This window comes from Ursus americanus, chromosome 10 (assembly GCF_024610735.1).
Source record: "Ursus americanus isolate L20-20 chromosome 10, mUrsAme1.1.p, whole genome shotgun sequence".
Lineage (NCBI taxonomy): Eukaryota > Metazoa > Chordata > Mammalia > Carnivora > Ursidae > Ursus > Ursus americanus.
This window is the reverse complement of record NC_142136.1, coordinates 75,935,165-75,957,669: the sequence shown is the minus strand read 5'-3', so window position 1 is coordinate 75,957,669 and position 22,505 is coordinate 75,935,165. Positions and strand designations below refer to the sequence as shown.

Sequence of the window (22,505 nt, the reverse complement as noted above, 5' to 3'; positions counted from 1 at the left end):
AAAATGAAAAAATTAAAGGCATGAAAAACCAGGCTGTTCTGAGAACATTAAAAGTTTCTATGAGCTAATGCTGTTTTGTAATGCAAGTTGCTAAATGATTAATATTGCTAGAGTCTACCTTAAACCCATTAAAAATGCTCAATCATAAATCTAAGGTGAGGCAGGATTAAAAGGCAAAATATCAGTTTAGAAATATAGGTCAAGAAGGTCATTAAATGGGATCTAAAGACAAAATCACATCAACACACACACATTACTTCTAAGATATGTTCATGTGTGAGGCATTTTATCATGTCTGCAAGATATTTATATGAATAAATCTTAAAGGTGTTTTTTCCTCTAATTTCTTTTTACTTAAAAGCAAGCAAATTAAGACATCAAGAGAAAGGAAAATACTTTTACGAAATGTCAATATAGAAGAGAAATCATTCAAATCAGACCTGACAACTAAATCATAATGACAATTACACAGGAAAGCAATTTTATTTACTCAGAAAATAACACATTACCTCAATTTACATAACTTCCCCCCCTTAGAAGATCAAGGTGATTCTCCCACACATCAAGCCACATTTTTCATAAATCTTGAAATTATAAATTTCTTATAGTATGGTTTTAAAATGTGTATTTTCTGAAACGCAATAATTTTTGGTCACCACAAGACCAGTTTTCATACTGGTAATTCACTAAATTTTCTCATTGAAAATAAAAGGTTTACTGGAAAATTCAAAGGTATTATAATACCTCATGTGTGCTGAACTCTAAAAAGATGACTTGTGTAAAAATCTAAGATTGTTTTCAAGTTGTAGTAGCAGAGACCTAATTTTTACATATAAAACAGATATAAAAGGGATTTCTCAAAGGCTGACCATTTGATTTTCTTCTGGATCTTGAGAAGTCTCTCTGACAGAACACAGCTGGAAATCAATGCATTTAAACCCATACCAAATATTAACTGCATTCATTTCCTAGGACTCCTGTAACAAAGTACCACAAACTGAGTGGTTTAAATAACAAATTTATTGTCTCACAGCACTGGAGGTCCAAAGTCTGAGACTGAGGTGCCCACAAAGGCATGCTCCCTCTCAAGGCATGAGAGAAGAATCTATTGTAGGCCCTCTTCCAAGTTTCTGGCAGTTCTCCAGCTTGTGGCAGCGTAAGTCCAGTCTTCACATGGTGTTCTCCTTTTGTGTGCATTTAAATTTCCCTTTTTATAAGGACACCAGTCATCCCGTATCAGGGGTCCAACCTACTCCAATATGATCCCTCCTTAATTTTAACTAATTAAATCTGCAATGATCCTATTTCCAAATAAGGTCACAGTCTGAGGCAGCAGAGGTCAGGACTTCACATACAAATTTTGGGGGAACACAACTCAATTCAGGAGTCCACCCTCTGGCCCCCCCCAAAATTCATCTGCTTTCACATGTAAAATGTACTCATCCCATCCCCAAATCCCAAAGTCCTAATCATCCCAGCAGCAACTTTAAGTCCAACATCTCATCTAAATACCATCAAGGAAGTCCCAAATCTCAACATGTAAATTCTCATAATCACTTCCTGGTAAGATTCAGAGTATGACTTATCCTGGGGTGAAAGTCTACTCCTGTAAACCTATAAAACTAGACAAGTTACCTGTTTTCAAAATACAATGATGGAACATGTACGCGATAGACCTTCCCATTTCAAAAGACAGAAACTGGAAGAAAAAAAGGGGGTCATGAGTCCCAAGCATGTCTGAAATTTAGGGCAAATAAGATTTTACGGTTTGAGAATAATCCTATGTGGCTGGGTGCTTTGTGCTCCTAATGTTAATCTCTCTCTCTCTCTCTTTTTCTTTAAAGGATTTAATTTATTTGAGACAGAGAGCGTGTGTGCATGAGGGGATGGAGGTAGCGGGCAGAGAGGGAGGGAGAGAAATTCTCAAGCAGACTCCCTGCGATCATGACCTGAGACAAAATCAAGAGTCAAATGCTTAACCAACAAAGCCACCCAGGCACCACTCCTAAAGTTATTCTTCTCTTTTCTGGAAAGATAACATGTTTGTGGCTAGATAGCTCTACCAGCCCATTTTTTGCCTGTAGAACCCAAGAAGTCCTTCCTTCATTTCATCCCTTCTCTGCCCTCCTTAGGTCTAACCCTAGCAGCTTTTTTGCTGAGATGGTTGACTGGATTCAGGAGTCACACTCCTCATCTCTCTAGCAAACCGCTGTCTAGCCACACCCTTATTTTTCTCTGCAGAGCATCCTTCTCATTTTTTTTTACAACACAGACAGGCTAATAATTTTCCAAATCTTGAAGTTCTGGTTCTTTTGTGTAATAATTCCTTCTTTAATTTCTCTCTCTCCTCTCAAATTTTACTTTGTACAGCAAGGAGAAACTGAATCATGACTTCAACACTTAGCTTAGAAATCTGCTCAACTAAATATCCAATTTCATCACTCACAAGCTACACCTCCCCCAAAATAGTAGAGCACAATTTACCAAGTGCCCCGCCACTTTACCACAAGAACTGCCTTTCCTCCAGTTTCCATTACCGTGCTCCTCGTTTCGTCTGAGACCTCACCAGAAGCACCTGTAAATTTCATTTTTGTATCAACAGTCTCTTCAAGGCAATCTAGACCATTTCTATCATGTGCCTCAACTCTTCCTATCTCTATCCATTAACCAATTCCAAAGCTACTTCCAAAGCTTTAGTATTTATTACAGCAGCATACTAATTCCCAATACCAAAATCTGTTATTAGTCAGGGTTCTCTAGAGAAATGGGACGAATAACATATTCTTATAACTGATATGTATAAAGGGAGAAAGAGAGACAGAGGGAGGAAGAGATTTATTTTTAGGAATTGGCTTATGGGGGCGCCTGGGTGGCTCAGTCGTTAAGTGTCTGCCTTGGGCTCAGGGCGTGGTCCCGGCGTTCTGGGATCCAGCCCCACAACAGGCTTCTCCGCTGGGAGCCTGCTGCTTCCTCTCCCACTCCCCTGCTTGTGTTCCCTCTCTCACTGGCTGTCTCTCTCTGCCAAATAAATAAATAAAATCTTAAAAAAAAAAAAAAGGAATTGGCTCATGGGATTGAGGGGGACAGCAAATCCAACGTCTGTGGGGCAGGCTGGAATTTCTGGTAAAAGACCTAAATTCAGACAATGTTTCTATGTTGCCTCCAGAGACCAAACTCTTTCTTCCACAGGAAACTTCAGCTTTGCTCTTAAGGCTGTCCACTGATTGAATTACACCCATCCACACTATGGAGAGTAATCTACTTTACTGAAGTCTACTGATTTAAATGTTAATCACACCTCTCCTGCCAGGGTGGCTCAGTCGTGAAGCTTGATCTCAACACAGGTCTTGAACTCAGGATCCTGAGTTCAAATCCCGAGTTGGGCTCCACGCCCAGTGTGGAGCCTACTTAAAAAAAATGTTAATCACATCTAAAGAAAACCTTCACAGTACTATCTAGACTGTTTAATCAAACAACTGGGTACCACAGACTCAAAGCCAAGTCAACACATAAGATTAACGATCACACAGACCTCACTAATTTTCCTGTCATCATTATCTGTCTCAATAATATAAAAATGACAATTTCAACAATGTTTATAACCTTTTTAATTTTTTCCCAACAATGAAAATATTCGAAACCTCAATTATTATACCATAATATCAGGAATTTTATAAAAAACAATAATAATTAATTCCATGAGACATCTGGAAATGTACATCCAACAAACATTTAATGAATACCTTCTACGTTTAGCACTAGAGAGACAATATGAAAGAAAAGCTCATTTTGTTGAGTTCTTTTATTCCTCAAAAATAAATAACTGAAGAAACACAAAGGACAAGGGGACTAAAGTGCCCACATATCCTTGGCACTGCATATAATGCCAATAAGAAATCCAGTCAGTACCCTTTGTAACAAGTGGTCAACTCGAATTTTTCCGTGGAAACCTGAGTCAAACACTCCTGAACTCAGTATGAGTCATCAACTGTCTCAGCTCCTCATCTACCCTCTTTTGTCCTGCTTTGTGATACTGGAAATGAACCCTCTGCAGACTTCTCTCCTTTGTCAGCTAGAACAATTTTAGCCTCTGTCAATAGAGGGCACTGGAGTGACACTGCCAAGAAAACAGGCGGGAAGGCACTTCTGCCTTTTTCATTCAGAGCTGGAGCCAGGCAGCCCTCACAGACCAGCCAGCTTCCAAACAGCTCTACAGAGCAGGTTCCAACACACCAGGTCACCTCTTATGAGCAGCTCCGCGTGCCATTTCCGCAGCAGCTCTGGCCATGCCCTCAGGCCACATTCTCCCATTCAGTGGGTTGATTCTATAGATCATTTCCAGCCCCTACACACCTACTAGCAATGACAAGCTTCTCCCAAAGACTAGCTCTGGCCTGTACCATCCGGTCAGAGCTACCAACAGCGGACTTAATATTTCTGTGGCAACCATCCCCTCTTCAAAAAGGCTAAATCTCTGGTTCGGGGTTGGAGGAGCTTTCCCAAGTCCTTAGTTTCTTCACTATTATTCTCCTTTCGCTTACAGGTACTGGCTACTTTTTGGCACCTGCTACTTCTGGACCCCTTGAAGTCCTTTATTCCTTTAGAAGTCAACCACCTTTACTGGCTAATTCTTTATATTAAATTTCCCATTCAAATTACTGTTTCAAGTTTCTGTCTCCTGACTGGACCCTGACAGGGATAAATCCTACCTTTCATTTCATAATCCATAACTGTTCATTAATTCCATTCCAGGAATTAATACTTAAAATGTCCACACTGCCCAAGTGATTTAAAGATTCAAGGCAGGCATTCCCCTTCAAAATCCCAATGGCATTCTTTACGGAAATAGAAAAAAAAAATCCTAAAATTCCTATGGAACTACAAAGATCCTGAAAAGTTAATGCAATATTGAGCAAGAAGAACAAACCTGAAGGCATCACACTTCCTGATTTCAAAATACACAAAGCACAGTAATCAAGAAAGTGTGGTACTCGCATAAAAACAGACATATGGAACAGAATAGAGTCCAGAAATAGGACCATGCAATGGGGAAAGGATAGTCTCTTCAACAAATGGTATAAAGAAAATTGGATATCCATATGTAGAAAAATGAAATTGGATCCTTATCTCACACAACATATGAAAATTTACTAAAGTTGATTAAAGACTTAAATGTTAGATCCAAAACAGTAGACCTACTGGAGGAAAACGCTGGGGAAAAGCTTCTTGACAGTGATCTGGATGATGATTTTGAGTATGTGACCAAAAGCACAAGCAACAAAGCAAAAATTGTCAAGCGGGATTGCATCAAACTTTTAAAAAAAGCTTATGCAGGGGCGCCTGGGTGGCTCAGTCGTTAAGCATCTGCCTTCAGCTCAGGGCCTGATTCTAGCACTCTAGGATCAAGCCCTGCATCGGGCTCCCTGCTCAGCAGGAAGCCTGCTTCTCCCTCTCCCACTCCCCTTGCTTGTGTTTCCCTTTCTCACTGCCTCTCTCTCTGTCAAATAAATAAAATCTTTAAAAAAAAAAAAAAAAAAAGCTTATGCAGAGCAAAGGAAACCACAGAGTGAAAAGCAACCTACAGAATGGGAGAAAATATTTGCAAACCATACATCCGATAAGGCATTAATATCCAAAATATATAAGGAACTCAAACAACTAAATGGCCATAGAAATATATAAAATAACCAGATTATAAAATGGGCAAAGGACCTGAATAGACATTTTTGAAAAGAAGACATACGAAACACCAATAGGTATATGAAAAGGTGCTCAACATCACTAATCATCAGGAAAATGCAAATCAAAACCACAATGAGATATCACCTCATACCTGTCAGGTTAACAATTATCAAGAAGACAAAAGATAACAAATGCTGGAGAGGACGTGAAGAAAAGAAAACCCTTCTATACTGTTGGCTGGGAATGTAAACTGGTACAGCCGCCAGGAAAAACAGTACAGAGGTTCCTCAGAAAATTAAAAATAGAAGTACCATGATCCAGCAATACTACTTCTGGGTATATATTTGAAGGAAATGAAATCAGTATTGCAGAGATATTTGCACTCCCACATTCATTGCAACATTATTTACAATAGCCAACGGTCCATCAACTGCTGAATGGAAAAGATGTGGTGTGCATGTGCACACATACAGACACACACACAAGTATTATTCAGCCTTGAAAAGGGAAATCTTGCCATTTGCAACAATACGGATGAACATGGAGGGCATTATGCTAGGTGAAATAAGCCAGATACAGAAAGACAAATGCTACACGATCTTACTTATCCGTGATATCTAAAACAGCTGAACTAACAGAAGAACAGAGCAGAATGGTGGTTGATCGAGGTTGGAGGAAATGGGAAGATGTTGGTCAAAGGGTAAAATAAAATACAGCATGGTGACTACAGTTAACAATGCTGTTATTATATACCAGAAATTTGTTAAGAGGGTAAATCTTTAAGTGTTCTCACCACACACATACATGCACTCAATGATAACTAGGTGAGGTGATAGATATAATTAACTTGATACGATGCTCATCTCCCAATGTCTGAGAAAAATCAAGCTGTACACTTAAAAATTTTTTTAATGTATTTTTAAATATTTTCAAAAGATTTATTTTAGAGAGAGCACACGTGCATGGTGGGGGGGAGGAGCAAAGGGAGAGGGAGAAGGAGAATCTTAAGCAGATTCCCCGCTGAGCGTGGAACCTGAGGCTCAGTCCCAGGACCCTGAGATCATGACCTGAGTTGAAATCAAGAATCGGACACTTAACCAACTGAGCTACCCAGGCACCCCTCAAGTTGTACACTTTAAATATGAATTTTTATGTCAATTATATCTCAATAAAGCTGAAAGATAAACAAAACATCCTTTTGGGAGTGCTGCTAAAAATGCGGGAATGGGAAGAACTTGTATTTTCCTTGCCTTCTCTCTTGGGTATCACTTTCATCCTCTGCTTAAACCACAAGAACTTTGTGTAACTGTCCAAGCATCTGCAAATACACTAGACTTTTACTAAAGACTGGATAGGCGATGGGAAGATCAAAAGGTTACAGAGATTCCAGTCTTTTCAATTCTGTCCTTTCCTCTCCCTTTCATTTCTATGCCCAGATTTTCTTATGTGATCCAAATTCTTCTGCCTCCATTATGCAAAGCAGCCTTCCTTCACCCCTCAAGCCTAAGCCAGCCACATTCAAGCTCTTAGGGGGCTTACTCTCTACCAGAAACACTTAGTAGGTAAACCAAAACCACTTTCTCCCTAAGAAGATGTTTTTTATTTTTTCTTTTTTTTAAAAAAGATTTTATTTATTTATTTGACAGAGACAGAGATAAGAGAGAGAAGGAACACAAGCAGGGGGAGTGGGAGAGGGAGAAGCAGGCTTCCCGCTGAGCAGGGAGCCCAATATGGTACTCGATCTCAGGACTCTGGGATCATGACCTGAGCTGAAGGCAGACACGTAATGACTGAGCCACCCAGGTGCCCCCCTAAGATGAATTTTAACCAATTGTTAAGGTATAGATCTTGTTATATTTACATCTTCAGTCAGTGTAATAAATATTTTATATACAGTGTATACTATACATTTAACTATATCAAAATATAATATCAGAATATGACATCACTATATCAAAATATGGTTTTTTATTTTTATGGTTAGTTTTCACCATGTCAGGATTATTTCCAGATTTAAAACCAATTTAATTGGCTTGAGGTTTACAAGGTGAAGCACCTCAGTAACTGGAATGAAAATGCAATTAACTTTATTTAAATTCTAAAATTACTTTTGATATTTTAATATGATAGCAGAGGACAAAAGCTTGCTATATGAAGACAAATATAAATGCTAATAATGTGAATTAAAAATGAAATCTCATAGACATTAGTAGGTGAAATGGACCCATCTTTACATTTTTGAGAGAAAGATATACCTATTATTGTTACATTATAAATTCCATCAATTTATTCACCCATTCAATAAATATTTACCACACCTACTATGCACAGGTCTCTTTTCCAGGCCCTTGGGATATAGCAGAAAAGAGCAAGGTTTCCTATTTACTTACATTTCCTACTGGGAATATAGGATGACATATCTTCATGACTTGAAGTTTGTATTTGAGTATATATAGAACACTTAGTAACTTAGCTGATTCTAACCATTTTTGGATACTGCTTGTCTAATATTTCTACAATTGCCAATCAAACAAAAGTTAGACAAGGTCATTTTGTTATACAGTGCAGTTCATTCATCTGCTCTTTGAAAAAACATTATGTGCCATCACATGACCGTACATATACAGAGATGAAAAAGACCAAGAGACCATTCTAGTGGGAGAAGACAAATAAGGGCGCCTGGGTGGCTCAGTTGTTAAGCGTCTGCCTTCGGCTCAGGTCATGATCCCAGGGTCCTGGGATCCAGCCCCACGTCGGGCTCCCTGCTCAGCGGGAAGCCTGCTTCTCCCTCTCCCATTCCCCCTGCTTGTGTTCCCTCTCTCGCTGTGTCTTTCTGTCAAATAAATAAAATCTTAAAAAAAATAAAAAAATAAACAGATAAAATAATTTCAGAGAGTAGTAAGTTCTATGACAGAAATGTTTCTTTCATAGAAGATTAAATAGATTAAATGTTATCGGGGACAAATTTCAAAGATTTATAAATACATACAAATAAACATATCAAAGGAAATCTAATACCTATGAAACTATATGATAAGATATTTAAATTTATTTAGAATAAACATTTATACAATTTTACAGACTAGGATATACAAAATTAATCTCACTTTTTTAAAAAGATTTTTTTATTCATTTTAGAGAGAGAGCACGTGCACGTGAGCATGCATGGGGCGGGGGAGGGTGGTGGTAGAGAGGCAGGGAGAGAATCTCAAGTAGACTCCCCACTGAGTGTGGAGCCCAATGAGGGGTTCGAGCTCAGGACCCTGAGATCTACTTGAGCCAAAATCAAGAGTCGGATGCTGAACCAAATGAGCCACCAGGAGCCCTAATAATTTCACTTTTTAAACATAATTCTTTTTTTTTCTTTTTTAAAGAATATAGAAATTTTTTTTTAGAGGATTTTATTTATTTATTTATTTGACAGAGAGAGAGACAGCCAGCGAGAGAGGGAACACAGGCAGGGGGAGTGGGAGAGGAAGAAGCAGGCTCCCAGCGGAGGAGCCTGATGTGGGGCTTGATCCCAGGACTCTGGGGTCATGCCCTGAGCTGAAGGCAGACGCTTAACAACTGAGCCACCCAGGTGCCCCTAAATATAATTCTTAAACAAATTTTTCGTTAAAAGCAAACCAAAAAAATCCTATTATGAAGTCTGGGAAACATAGTATACAATATTACATAAATACTTTGAAAATTAAGATAAGGTAAAAAATACAACCATTTAGAGAATAAATGAAATATTGATAGAATTAATGACTGAATAAAACAAATAAAATACTGTTACTGTTCTGTCAACTGTGAAGTATACTGCATTTTATTTTGGCTTTATAGCTTTTTCTTTACCATTTTTTTTTTCTTCCAGTTTCAGGCCTTATTATTACAATGATTTATAATACCCATGGTTCAAAGAAGCTTTATAGTTAGTCTGATCTAACATGGCACTGAAGATATACTTAGTGATAAGGAAATTTGTTTGTTTTCATCAGTTGTAGTTTATCAATATATTTATTTCTAGCTTGTGAAAACAAAATACAGTAACAGCTATAAAACTTTTGTTACTGAAATACCTGCGGGAAGAAAATAATTTTGCCATTCCAACTCTAATAAAACTCTCTAGCTCCTAACTGCTTTCACCACTGAAATAGCCTTATGTTTTCAAACATATCATTTTTTTAAAAAGATTTCATTTGAGAGAGGGAGAGGAAGAGAGAGTGAGTGAGAGTGAGCATACTAGTGGGGGAGGGGCAGAAGGAGAGGGAGAAGCAGACCCCAGCTGAGCAGGGAGCCCAACACAGGAGAGGCTCCACTTGAGCCCAAGGCAGATGCTTAAGGGACTGAGCCACCCAGGTGCCCCTAAATCACTGTTTATGAACAATGCAGCTACCCTTTTATGGAAGAATGGGTTGGAATAATATAATACTTTTGTCTTTCACCTTCCATCATTTCTTCTCTGATTTTACTATGCCAGAATCAATTAAAATAATATCGTAAAGGGAGTAATAGTAAAATCTTAGAACAGTTTTCAAATATTAAGTGTTTCAGAAGAAGCAGTTTATAAAAAAGTAACTAATACGCTCATGCTCTCCAAAGCAAGTTCTCTAGGGATCTGTAGGATAAAATGTTTTGTTTCCCATTCGCCCAGTTAAAATCACTACATATTTTTAAAAATACTATAATTATATTTTATATAACACCTGCAACTCAGATTCTTTGCAAACCTATCTTCTAAATGTCTTTCAAATTTATCCACTAATTTAGCCATCATCATCTCTCTTTGGAATTGTTAGAACAGCCCCCTCATCCAGTTTTCAATTCACCCTCTTCATTGAAATCTCATACTCTTTCCAAAGGTCAAGGCCAAATTTGTGATATAGAAATATATGTAATTCTTTTCGCATTAAATAACATTACACAGTGGCAGGCTGAATAAATACTCTGATTTCAAAGAAGTGATACTTTGAGATATCTGTAACAATTATAACAGGAAAATATCTGAAATTTCTGTTGACAACAAAGTCAGCTGCTGTTATTACTATTACAGCTTGTTGCCTAAATTCATAACTGAAGAAAATGGTAAATTATAGGTTAATAAAAAAGAAAATAAACCTTTTCTTTTTAAGTTCATAGACTCCCTGAATTCTATGTCTGGATCTTTTGGGGCACAGGAGGGTTAAGAACCCCTACAATGTCCCTCTTAACCTCAAGATAAAAATTTCTGTCATTTGGCTTATGGGGCACTTCTTGATGATTCTTTACCACCACTCATCCCCAGCTTTGAACCTCATCTTTTGCAGCTCACACTCTACTGAATCAAACTCTTATCTTCAAACTCTGCAATATACCCTTTGCTTGTAATATTCCTCCCATTCGCTTTGCCCAGCAAACTCTCCATCATCCTCAGGTGTCCATTTACCTATCATTATTTCAGGAAACCAAGACTGTTAGGTGCTCTTCCATTGTGTTCCCATAGCACCCAGAACTTACCCCTACCACAGCATTTACAACCTGTATTAAAATTGCCCCCCCATTAAACCATAAGCATTTGAACTGTATTTTGAATCCCCACTCCTCGTACACTGCCTGGCAGAGAGGAGGCACTTCAATAATTGTGGAGGGAAGGAAAGAAGGGAAATTTCAATTTATTGGCTGTTTCATGACCTTGATTTCTACCCTTAATTTCTGATTGACCCTCACAAATGCAAGCTGTTGGTCACAATGGGAACCATGAAAGTGTAGGATTCAATGAACATGAATTCCCTATTTTTACTGGAAAACTCACCTGGTGTGATGATTGAAAATGAAGGTCGTTATTACTATTATTAAAAATCCACATCAGAAAGATTCTACCACCTTGCAATACTAAATAAAATAATTATACTAGCATATAAAACTGTATCAAGAGATGGTAGGTGTCTATCAGTGATTCTCAACTATGCACACATGACTCCAAAGTGGTGGTTGTGATAGAGGGATTAACAGGCCTCCTTTTAGGGATGTATTACCAGAATCACCAAGGTGGAGGGAGAGTTTTCAAACTATACGCCCCTCAACGCTTGCTGTATTGAGCCACTGTTGCTGAAGGAATGCATTGTCCAATCTTCAAGTCTACCATGGTGGTAGAAGGATGAGAACCACTGTTCTAAACTGGTCCAACAGCAGATCAAGCAAATACTGTGTTGAAAGACTTTGTTAAAAAATGGTAATAAAACGAGGGGCGCCTGGGTAGCTCAGTCAGTTAAGCTACTGACTCTTGATTTCACCTCAGGTCCTGATCTCAGGGTAGTGTGAGTGAGCCGGGAGTTGGGCTCCTCCCTGGGTGTGGAGCCCGTTTAAGATTCTTTCTCTCCCCTCCACCCAGCTCACACGTGCTTGCTCCCTCAAACAAACAAAAAACAAACCACCACCGCCACCACCAAAACACCAATGGATAATAAAACGGTTTCTGTATTACTTCAGCTAGGCCGAAAGTACTACAGGTTGGGGGAGGGGAGAGAGCTGGGGAGAATTCAAAATACACTGGTGTAAAGTTTTTAGTGTCACGTCAGGAATTTAAAACACAGGTAGGCTAGAAGTGGGCCGGGAAAAAACCAATGAGACAGGTAACTGAAATCAGAATCTACAAATTGCTGAGGGGATAAAATTGAAGTCATGTTCTGGGTGAATCACTTTGATTGGAAGGTGTATACGAGTAGTGACAGGTTAGAGTGTTACTACAAAGGGCTTTGAATGACAAAATTTTTGAATGAGGATTTTATCCTGGGCCAAATGAGGCACTAATGCTTTCTAATGAAGGGTACATTATGTGATACTTGGGATGATTAACCTAAGGGTCCTAAACAGGATGAATTAAGAGGCTGAGAAAAGAGAGAAACCAATGATGAATAATAAATTGAATCCTTGGCACCAGAACAAAAATGCTATAAAATACCACAAGACAGACCCTTTCACCTATGATCAGAAATGGTAAGAGGATGAGGGTTATTGCATGTATTATCTATGTGGCATCTTAATTTAATACAAGTAAATATACCTTTGTCAATGCTTAACTTTAATTCACAAGGCCTGTTTTCCTCTCTTTCATTCTATCTGATTGTTCCTTGGGTTTTCATTAGAAAGGTATAATATAAACCTAACAAACAGAAAGAATACTGTTTTTAATTTTCAAAACAATGGACACACTAAAACTTGTTAAAATACCTAAAAAGTAGTACTTTTTCAAATTTGCAAATACTTTACGTGGCAATTTTATATCTAAGTAGGGAACTTTTACCTTTAATACATGGAAGTTTTAAAAGAAACGTGTTTTGCTTAGTGCTCATAGTCCACTGAAGCATTAAGGTTTATAATCATGTAATAATGTTCCTTACAATTGATCATAAAATCTGGAAATTATCACCCAGCTAATTCTTATGATTGACATTTTATGATTTAAAAAAGTCATCTATTAAGACAACTTCATCATACTATATACAAAGAACCAGTCGTAAAGGCTTTAGTTATAAAGGTTAACAAAGATACGTCCGGGTGGGGAAACTGGACACACACCAATTACAGATCTGAGCACCACTTCACCAAAACAGGAGGGACAGGGGTCACCGTATAGAGAGAAATCTGCAAATTAAGAGTGTTGAAATAAGGCACGCCCATACTCATCACAACGATTTGTTGTCGTGGGTTTCGTGTGCTCGGCTTTCGCGGGATTCTCCCAGGGGAGGCTCAATCTCCTGCACTGGCCTCGAATGCCCTCGGGGAGCGCGGTGGGGCGCCGAATCAAAGAGGGAGCACTTACCACCTGTCGAGGGTCTTCCGCAGCGGTGCCCCTACCTGGACTCGGGAAGAGGAGCTGGGGCCGCCCACTCCACACCCTCACTCTCCACCACCGGGAGTCTGAGAGCGGAGGAGCTTAGGCTGGCGAAAAGGACAGGTCCCGTACCTGTGCTAAGACGGTAAGGCTGCCCTCGGGTGCCAGGACATTCATGCGGCCATGGTACCATGCCACTCCTGTGCCTGCCAGGGCCACGCCGGCCACTGCCGCGGTCAGGGGGCCGGGGCGGGGTAAAGCTCGCCTGCCGGCAGCGATCCCACGCCGCAGTCTTCCGCCCCAGGCCGCCAGCCAAGCACCCCTTGTCGCAGCGGCCGCCATCTTTGCGGAAGCGCACCATCACAGACTCCGGCGCCACGGCCTCTTCGCAGGACTCGAGAACTCCCGCGCAGCCGCGGACATCGCGAGATCGGGGCGGTCTCCGCCCGGCCCCTCGAGCTCGCGCTCTGTGGGTGGTTGCACGGGCGAAGCTCGGAGCCTCGGAAGGAGAAGTTCTGCGGGGAGGCCGACTGACTGGGAAGCGGTCGGAACAGAACCCAAAGTGGCTTCCCCAGTCGAAGACGAGATAGTTCCCATATTGTGTAGGAAGGTCCTACCTTTTTTGTAAGGAAAGTGTGTCATTCCCTAGGGGGAAGCCAGTATTTAGTGGGCGCTGCGGGCTCGAGCGGAAAGCACGAATGGGTGGGCTAGGCACTTCTGACAATAATTGTGATAAATTGTGTAGTTTGCCTTTCTGATGGACATGATCTTAAGAGTGGAATCCCATATCTGAAGAAGTTGGGGCGTGGAACTAGAAAAATGAATATTCCTGAAAACTACATTTGCTCTAGATTCCACAAGCCTACACATGTTAAGAATTTCTTAAAAGTATTTCTATCATGTTATTCTGAAGTCTGCAGAAGCTGCAAGTACTTTCCCTCAGGCCATTTAAAATAACATCAATTAGCTCTACCCGCTTCTAGTAAACAAACAAACGAACAAAAAATAATGTTTTTTAAAAATGTGTGTGTGTTCTACTTATCTTACTTGAATAGCTAAGCAAACTTTAAATTTATTTTTTATTGTGGTAAAATAATACACAACACCACCATCTTATCCATTTTTAAGTATACAGTTCAGTGGTGTTAGGGACATTCATGTTGTTGGGCAACCATCACTACTGTCCATCTCCAGAACTTTTTTCATCTTGCAAAACTGGCAAACTTAAAAAAAAGTGTCTTCTCCATCTGTCTTATTCATCCTTCCTGTTCTTATATTCTTGACTGCTCTTTCATTTTTGCTAAATCATATGCTATCCCAGCTTTCTAACTTTGATGAAGTATTCTCTAATGAACTCCGGAACAAAACCACTCTATTTTAGGCAACCACTGTTTGCTGAATATTGAATTTAAACTCTGTTATAGTAAAGTATTATCTATTATCCCATCTGGGACCAAGTCAGATGCAGCAGAACACTTATGCCATGTCACTATTGTCAGTGTTTTCCCTTTTGCAGGCTTAGAGTAGTACCTCAGTCCTGGTTGTTCCATTGGTCATTAAGAAATGATTTAGCTGAGGCACATCCCTTTAGCAGAGGCCTTTGTTTTGCAGCCTCTGATCCTTCATTCTTTGGTCTTTACTTTTCAGAGTACATTTACTTAATAAACTTTGTTCAGCCTCTGAAATGTCCTTAGCCATTAGAAGCTTTACTTAGCCATGCAGTAACTTACAGCTAAAAATTAGGTGCCAAGATCTTGATCACATAATCACTGCCATGTTGAAGTTTGTAAAACAAACAAAAAACCAAAACCAAAAAACAAGTGCCACACTAAATCTAATTGGACCACTTAATTCTCAGATCATTTTGCCCTGATCTGCCCTTAGTTCTTGCTCCCTTTTTCTCAGCCAACTTGTCTAAATCTGCAGTCAGAGCTTCCTCACTTTTCCCACAGCTGCTGAAACCACTTTCGATGTGCCTTTCCAGGCAAGAAGTAAGTAGATGAGACTCATTGTACACATTTGTGAGCCAGACCACAAGGCTGGAATCCTGTCTGTACTGGGATGATCACTGTGATTTGGGGTAAATAATCTCTCTGAGTCTTAGTTTTCTCGACTGTAGACAACTCTGTCATAGTTTGGGGTCAGGGGATTAAATGAGATATTCTGTAGAAAGTGACTAGCCAAACGCCTGGCACCTTGTAGACTCACCACAGATGTCATTTTACCTTCTTCCAGTTTTGTCTTATTCCCGCCCTCTGATCACAAGTGAGGTTGACCAAGACCTTGCCTTCTGCTTACCTTGTAGTATAGTCTTGATTTTCAAAAACCATAGTTAAAATGGTAGTGTTAGGTATATACGTACTGCCTAATTCACACAGTTCCTCTACCCATTTAATGAAACCCCACATCTATTACTTAGTCATGGTGCATATTCCCATTAGAACATTTGGCATATTTAAAAACATTGTATTTATCCCACAGTTTGACATCCTTTTGGGAAGGGCTATCTAATTTTGGCCTGCCACAATGCCCAGCATATATTAGACATTCAACAAATGAATATATGAATAAGTAAAAAGAGTAGATGGCACAAATGAAACTCTGGTGTGCCTATTTCCATTCTTTGAGTATCAAACATACAGAAATATATATGGTTCATTTTTTAAGACAAAAACCTCATTCTAAATTATTTTGCTAAAAAGCTTTGAGTGTACTTGGAAACTGTGCTTTGTAATTAGTTTTTTTTTTTTTTTGGCTTTGGTTTTGGTTTTCTTGTTTTGTTTTTTGTTTTTGTTTTGAATTATGTGCCCAGGCCTGTAGAACTCTCATTAAGATTTAATGTATTCAAACTTTTCTTTTGCAGAGGAAACAAATTCTTATAATAGAACCAATCTCTAGCCAACTAACCATTCTAAGTATGAAATCTTCCCTGGCAGCTGCTGACATTTGTCTAAGTGCATTGACTATATTGGTCTTTTTAGGCTCCAGCTTTATTCATTTCTTCATCATCAGCTGTAGAGAAAAATATACATCCTTGGCTGGGATGTATTTTCAACCATGTAGTTTATAAACCAATCCCGAAATAAGGAACTGCTTCTAAAACTATAAGGTCTGTGCTGTTTTAAATGATAGCTGGAGGAAAACAGAATAGCGACACTGATAGTTACAAAATATCATTCTTAATTCACTTACTCTGTGCTCCTTTTCTGTAGGAGGGACATAAGTTATATGAGAAAAAAACTGTTCTCAAGGGATTTCGCTTTTACTGGAGGCCAGGCCTGAATTCAAAACAATATAAGATAGCATTTAACTGTTATACAGAGGAGGAGGAGTATGGTTGGCTAGAGCAGTCAGAAGGGCAACTACGGAAGAGAGGAGACGATCTGGAACTTGGAAAATGAGAAAGGTTTGGATAAGTAGGATCCTCAAAGTTTGGAAGAACAGTAGGGTTGAGAGCATGGGAGAAAACTAGATACGGTGTGTGTTTGCATGGCTTGGAGCAGAACTGGTTTAGGTCTGGCCTTGAGTGGCTTCAGGACCACAAGGGGGTCATGCAGTATTTCCACCAATATATGGAACAACTGTCAGCTCTCTTGACCCTCCACATGTGTTTGTCTTTGGGGTATTTATGCTTCTTTTCTGGTATCCCCACCCACCCAACCTTGATCTCCTCCTTTGCAGGTCAGATACTCTCTACCCAGTGATTGCCTTCTGCCTGTCCAGATTTTGTCCTGGCCTTTCTCACCCATTACCCCTGGGCTTCTCTAAATTATTTTCCTTCCTACATACAACCAAAAGTTCGATTTTCTTGGTGTTGTTGGTCTTGAACAAAAGATATCAACTAGCTTTTCTTATTGAAGACATGCCATACTCTATTGTATGTCCATTTCAAAAGATGAAGTTAACTCAAATGAATCTTTGATCTTAGCATGTTTAGAGAAGATAAATAAAACTCACTATCCTGCTTCTGAAAGATTGCTTACTGTTGCATTACAGAATAATGTGAAGATTGATTATCTCAGGTGGAGAAGAAAAAAATATGGAAGTTCTCAAAAGGTAAAGAGGCTGGACTCAATTCTATAGCAATAGAGCAAGCGGCATACAGATGGACATTACAAAGAACTTTTGCTTAGAATAGACAGAGGTTAAACTATATTTATGGTGGATAATTGTGTAGCGAAGGGTATGAATCACTCTCAGAAGCCCTAGATGAGTCAAAGAATTGCTAATTATGCCTTTTTTGTGCAGTTTGGGGCCATGGGTAAAAATATCTGGGTATCGTGATTGATACCAGCTTGTGCAGAAATAGGTCAAGATTAAATCTTACTGACAGTGAAAAAGCAGTTCTAAGGGTTGTATTTTCAATGTCTTTCAGATCCTCCTCTGCTTCTCATTCCCTTCCCATCATCCCAGTTTACACTCTCATTACTGCATGCTTTGATGATTGCAATCGTCTCTTAACACGTACTGTTGCTTCTAGTCTTTTTCTCCTCCGAAGCATCCCATAGATCTATGTCAGATCAATCTTCCTAAAACATTTCTTTCACCATACTTCCATTAGCTGTGTGATTTAACCTTCCTAAAGCTCTGTCTCCTTGTTGGAAAATGAGGAGTTTGGTTTCAGTTTATTTTTCTAGTTCCAAAATTCTCATTCTACGCACTCCATAGTGGCCTTTTTTTTTTTTTTTTTAATTCGGCAAACCCTGTTGAGAGTGAAATATGTGCCAAGCTTACTGCCATAACTTAGAGATGCAAAGACAAAGAAGTTAACAGCTCCCCCTGTGGTGATTTGTCATGGGCAGGAGTCTCCACACATTGGAGTGTGACCCCTATGCTTAAAGCTTTTTAAAGCGTGTTGCCCCCATTTAAGTATGTTTATTTGTTTCTTAAACGTACAATTTACAACTAAATGATAAAAAACACATAGTAAAATTTTAATGATAAAAATTGAATAGTATTTGTAAAATAAAATTTTAATTTTGTTATAAAGGTGCAATAAATGTTTTCTCTCTAAAAATGTTAATATCTAGTGAGATCAGTGTGATTAAATTGGCTTTATTAAGTTGAATAATTTTGGTTTAAGTTTTGTGAGATAGAAATACAAAGGTCTGGCATTATGTTTGGTTAATTTAGACATTAGTTTTTAATGACTATAAAAACTCAAAAAGATATCTCATAGAAATAATTCAAAGGAAGGGACTGGGTGTGTTATTAACTGAAGTAATGAAACCATGACATTTGTGTCTTTTTAAGCTTTTTTTCTGAAAAATTTAAAAGACGTGCAAAATTGGAGAGAATAAAATGATAAACTTCCACGTACATCTAACCTGACTTAAACAGTTACCAGCTCATGACCCATCTTGTTTCATTTCTAGCTCCCCTGTTTCCCCCAACCAGAGTAGGTTGAAGTAATTCTCAAGCTCATACAATTTTATTTAATATTTTAGTATGTGTTTAAAAAAAGATGACTTAAAAGACAATCCACATACCTATTTCTTGGTTTTGTATTTCTTAATAGTGTTTGTAATCCAGTGTACACACAAAACTTCACTGAGGAAAAAAAGTCACAAAGATTGCATAAGATGCTGGGGACGTGAAGGCAATGGGAAGAAGAAGAGCATTCCGCAAGCATGTGTGACACCTCCATGTTGTGGAGAGAGTGGCCTATGCTATAATGAAGTGCACTTGTGGATGGGCGATGGCACAACTTTCGAAGTTGCAAATAAGTTGTTCTCTGAAAACACATTTATGTAACAGATTGTGTCTGTTTGGGAAACTTGATTATTTTCAAGTCAGTTACAGCATCTCCAAAGTTCTGCATATCTTACCAAGAAAGAAAAATAACACTTTTCCTTCCTTTGCCCCCTTTTAACTGTAAACCATCTATTTCCAGCAAATCAAAGATAACGAGTGGAGGAGTTAAGAAACATGGCATATCCAGATGAGCAAGGGGAAGAACGTGGCAGGAACTAAAAAACCTGATGAAATGTTCCTTGATCCCAAGGTTTCAGTAGAACTTTTCAAGTCCATGATGTAGATTCATGTGCATCAGGACATCCGGAATATATTAGCCTCTCTTCAACTGTGCAAAAGATGAAGGCATTAAGTCAGCACAAAACTTCACATTTTCACTGTTTCTTAAAAAAACAAAACAAAAAAATTTAATTTCCTTATGCTTTTCTTTCCCCCAAGAGTAATTCTGTTAGTTCTGTCTTTAGGCCACCAAACCATGTGAACATGTGGTAGCAGCACCCGTAACCCAAGGTGATTTGTGGAGCGGAGGCCAGCAGGGCTGGTGGCTGGTCAGCTGGCAGCCGAATCTGAGTTCCCTTCAGAAGCTCCTTTTTCCAACCGACCGGGTTGCCCTAGTTTGTTTTGTGCTTCGGGGACCATGAAAAAATACTTTGAGATAGTCACTATTCAGTGGCTCTCCCAGAGACAATGATGATCGTGAGGTGTGGAGAAATGTTGGCACTCTGGCAAGAAGGGTGAGGGCAAGGTGTGATGGGGGCCTCGGATAACTCATAGGGCGGGTACCTGTGCACCTTGTACACACGCAGAATGATGGCTGGGATGTTGGTGATCTGCTGCTTGCTTCGCTTGCAGGGAAGTGATGCAGATGGCCTTGAGGGATGAAGGATTCAGTGTGGAGTACTTCCTGGCCACGACCTCAGTGGCCTCTCCCAGTTGTGAGGCCTTGAGCAGCAACCTTTGGTGCTTGGGGATTGAAGGTGGGACTTCAGATGAAGAGAAAAGCCTACAGGCCCAGAAGTTGTTGTCCGTGACAAAGATGAGCTGTGCAGAAGCTGGGTGGCTTTTGAAAGCCAGCAGTTCCTGCCGCACAACAGGGGACTTGTTCAGAAGTGGAGCCAGTACAGGCAAATCTGTGAAGTCAAGTGCAGAGTGACATCTTGTTTGGGGGTGGGCTTCAGTAGGGGGATTTGGGTTTGTAGACAGTCCAGTGGAGTGATAGGGCTGCTTCCGGACTACCTGGGGTGAAGGGGTAACCACTGGAGGTCTGTCTTCAAGGAGCAGCCACATGGCCCATCTGGCCTGTTCCACCTAAGTCCAAAACTCGAGCACTCGGCCCTAGTGGCCAATTTGCAGGTACACTTTGGAAGTCCCCTTGGCCCTTTCAGGAGCTTGAGATGTTTTGCAGGGCTGGGCTGGCTGAGTGGGCTGGGAGGGCTGTTCCCCTCCAGTAGGAAGGCCTGAGTGGAAGCCATGTTTAGAACTAAGAGATCAAGTGAATGGAAACACCAGGAAACCAGAGTGTGAGCACTGAGCAGGGGCCTGGAAGGTTTGGAGGCCACTGTACCTGCTGCTGGTTTGTGGAGTATTGGTGAGGATGGGAGCGTCCTGCCAGGGGCAGGCAATGCTTTTTCAGCTTCTTCCAGGGCTGTGGCAGGGTTGCTGACCATTGGCTGATCACACGCAACTGTCCCATGTGGATGAGCTGTGATCCCATGTCCTGGGCGTGGGGTGTGGTGAGGACAACAGGCAGTTGCATGACTGGCACTTCTGACTGCAAGTCCATAATACTGCCCTGATATTTATATCAGTTCTAGCCACCAGTTAGGGGAAGATTTTGTTAGTTTGACGCCTGAAATCTCTGACTTCCTTGATGTCATTCCCTTGTTCTTTCAAACTAATTGAGTTTGAAACTTGCCAAAAATATTCACTTCAAAAAATTTGAAGGGGTAAAGGGATGGGCAAAATTGGTGAAGGGGTGTGGGTGGTATAGGCTTTCAGTTATGGATGAATAAGTCATGGGGATGAAAAGTACAGCATAGGGAATATAGTCAATAATGTATGGTGACTGATGGGAGCTACACTTGTGATGAACACAGTATAACCTATAGACTTGCTGAATCACTATGTTGTACACCTGAAACTGATATAACCTTGTGTGTCAACTATACTTCAATTTAAAAAAAAAGATTTTCATACGGGTTAGAAAATTTTGTGTTCAGGCTTTGAAAGTGTGTAGATAAAAGAAATTTCCTAGGTCACACTTGCATCATGATGCACTCATCTCCAAATATGGGTTTCCAAAATGTACTTTCCAAGGAAAAGTGTCTTTCAAACAGCAATCATTTTCTTGGTCAGTCAATGTTAAAGACATCACTTTTGCCTTTAAAAGATAGATTAATATATTTTTTAATTAATGGTATTACTAAACAGCCACTTGCAGAAGTGGGCAACAAATCTGGAACGCATCGTTTTGTAAAAGAAAGATGTACAACTCATCTTTCCATGTGACAGTTGCTTAAATTACTTTGCTGTCAGTTGACTAGCCAACTGTTGTGTGATCCAAAAGTTTCATGATCACTTTCTATCTCATTTCAAGAGTATAGCAAAGATTCTATGATATGTTAAACATCTTAAGAAATTCAGCCTTGGTGGTTTCTCCGTTTCAGCACCATTGACACTTGGGGCCAGATAATTCTTTGTCGGTGGTGCCTGTGCTGTGCACTGCAACGTGTTTAGCAGTGTCCCTGGCCCCCACCGAAATACCAGGAGCACCCCCCTCCTAGTTGTGAAAGTAAAAATGTCTCCAGACATTGATGAATTGTCTTCCAGGGAGCAAAATCTCCCCCAGGTGAGAACCCATGCTCTAAAATGTCAGCTCCAGGAGGACATTGACTTTTTCCTGTTTTGTGTAACCATTCCATTATTCCTGGTCCCTAGAGCAATGCCTACCACATAGCAGGCATTCAATAACTACTTATTAAGTGAATGAGTATTATTGTAGTCATTTTTATTATAACAGGGAAAAGAAGGATTTTCTCATTGGGTTTTGGGGTTTCTTTGTTTTGTTTTTTAATTAAAAACATTTTTTTAAAAGATTTTATTTGTTTATTTGAAAGAGAGAGCACAAGTAAGGGGAGTGGCAGGCAGAGGGAGAAGCAGGCTCCCCACTGAGCAAGGAGCCCCATTCAGAACTCGATCCCAGGACCTGGGATCAGGACCTGAGCTGAAGTAGATCCTTAAGCCACTGAGGTGCCCCATGGGGCTCCTGTCT

At 39.8% G+C, this 22,505-nt stretch overlaps 1 protein-coding gene across 1 annotated transcript in view; it reads right to left on the bottom strand.

The window, feature by feature from the left end:
* MICU2 (mitochondrial calcium uptake 2) overlaps positions 1–13,871 on the bottom strand; it is a 187,971-nt gene extending 174,100 nt beyond the window's left edge. Inside the window, exon 1 of the mRNA XM_045797104.2 lies at positions 13,613–13,871. Within this exon, the coding sequence (XP_045653060.1) occupies positions 13,613–13,822 (210 nt within the window). The 5' untranslated portion in view covers positions 13,823–13,871. The remainder of the gene's footprint in view (positions 1–13,612) is intronic.
* Positions 13,872–22,505: the final 8,634 nt, after the last annotated feature.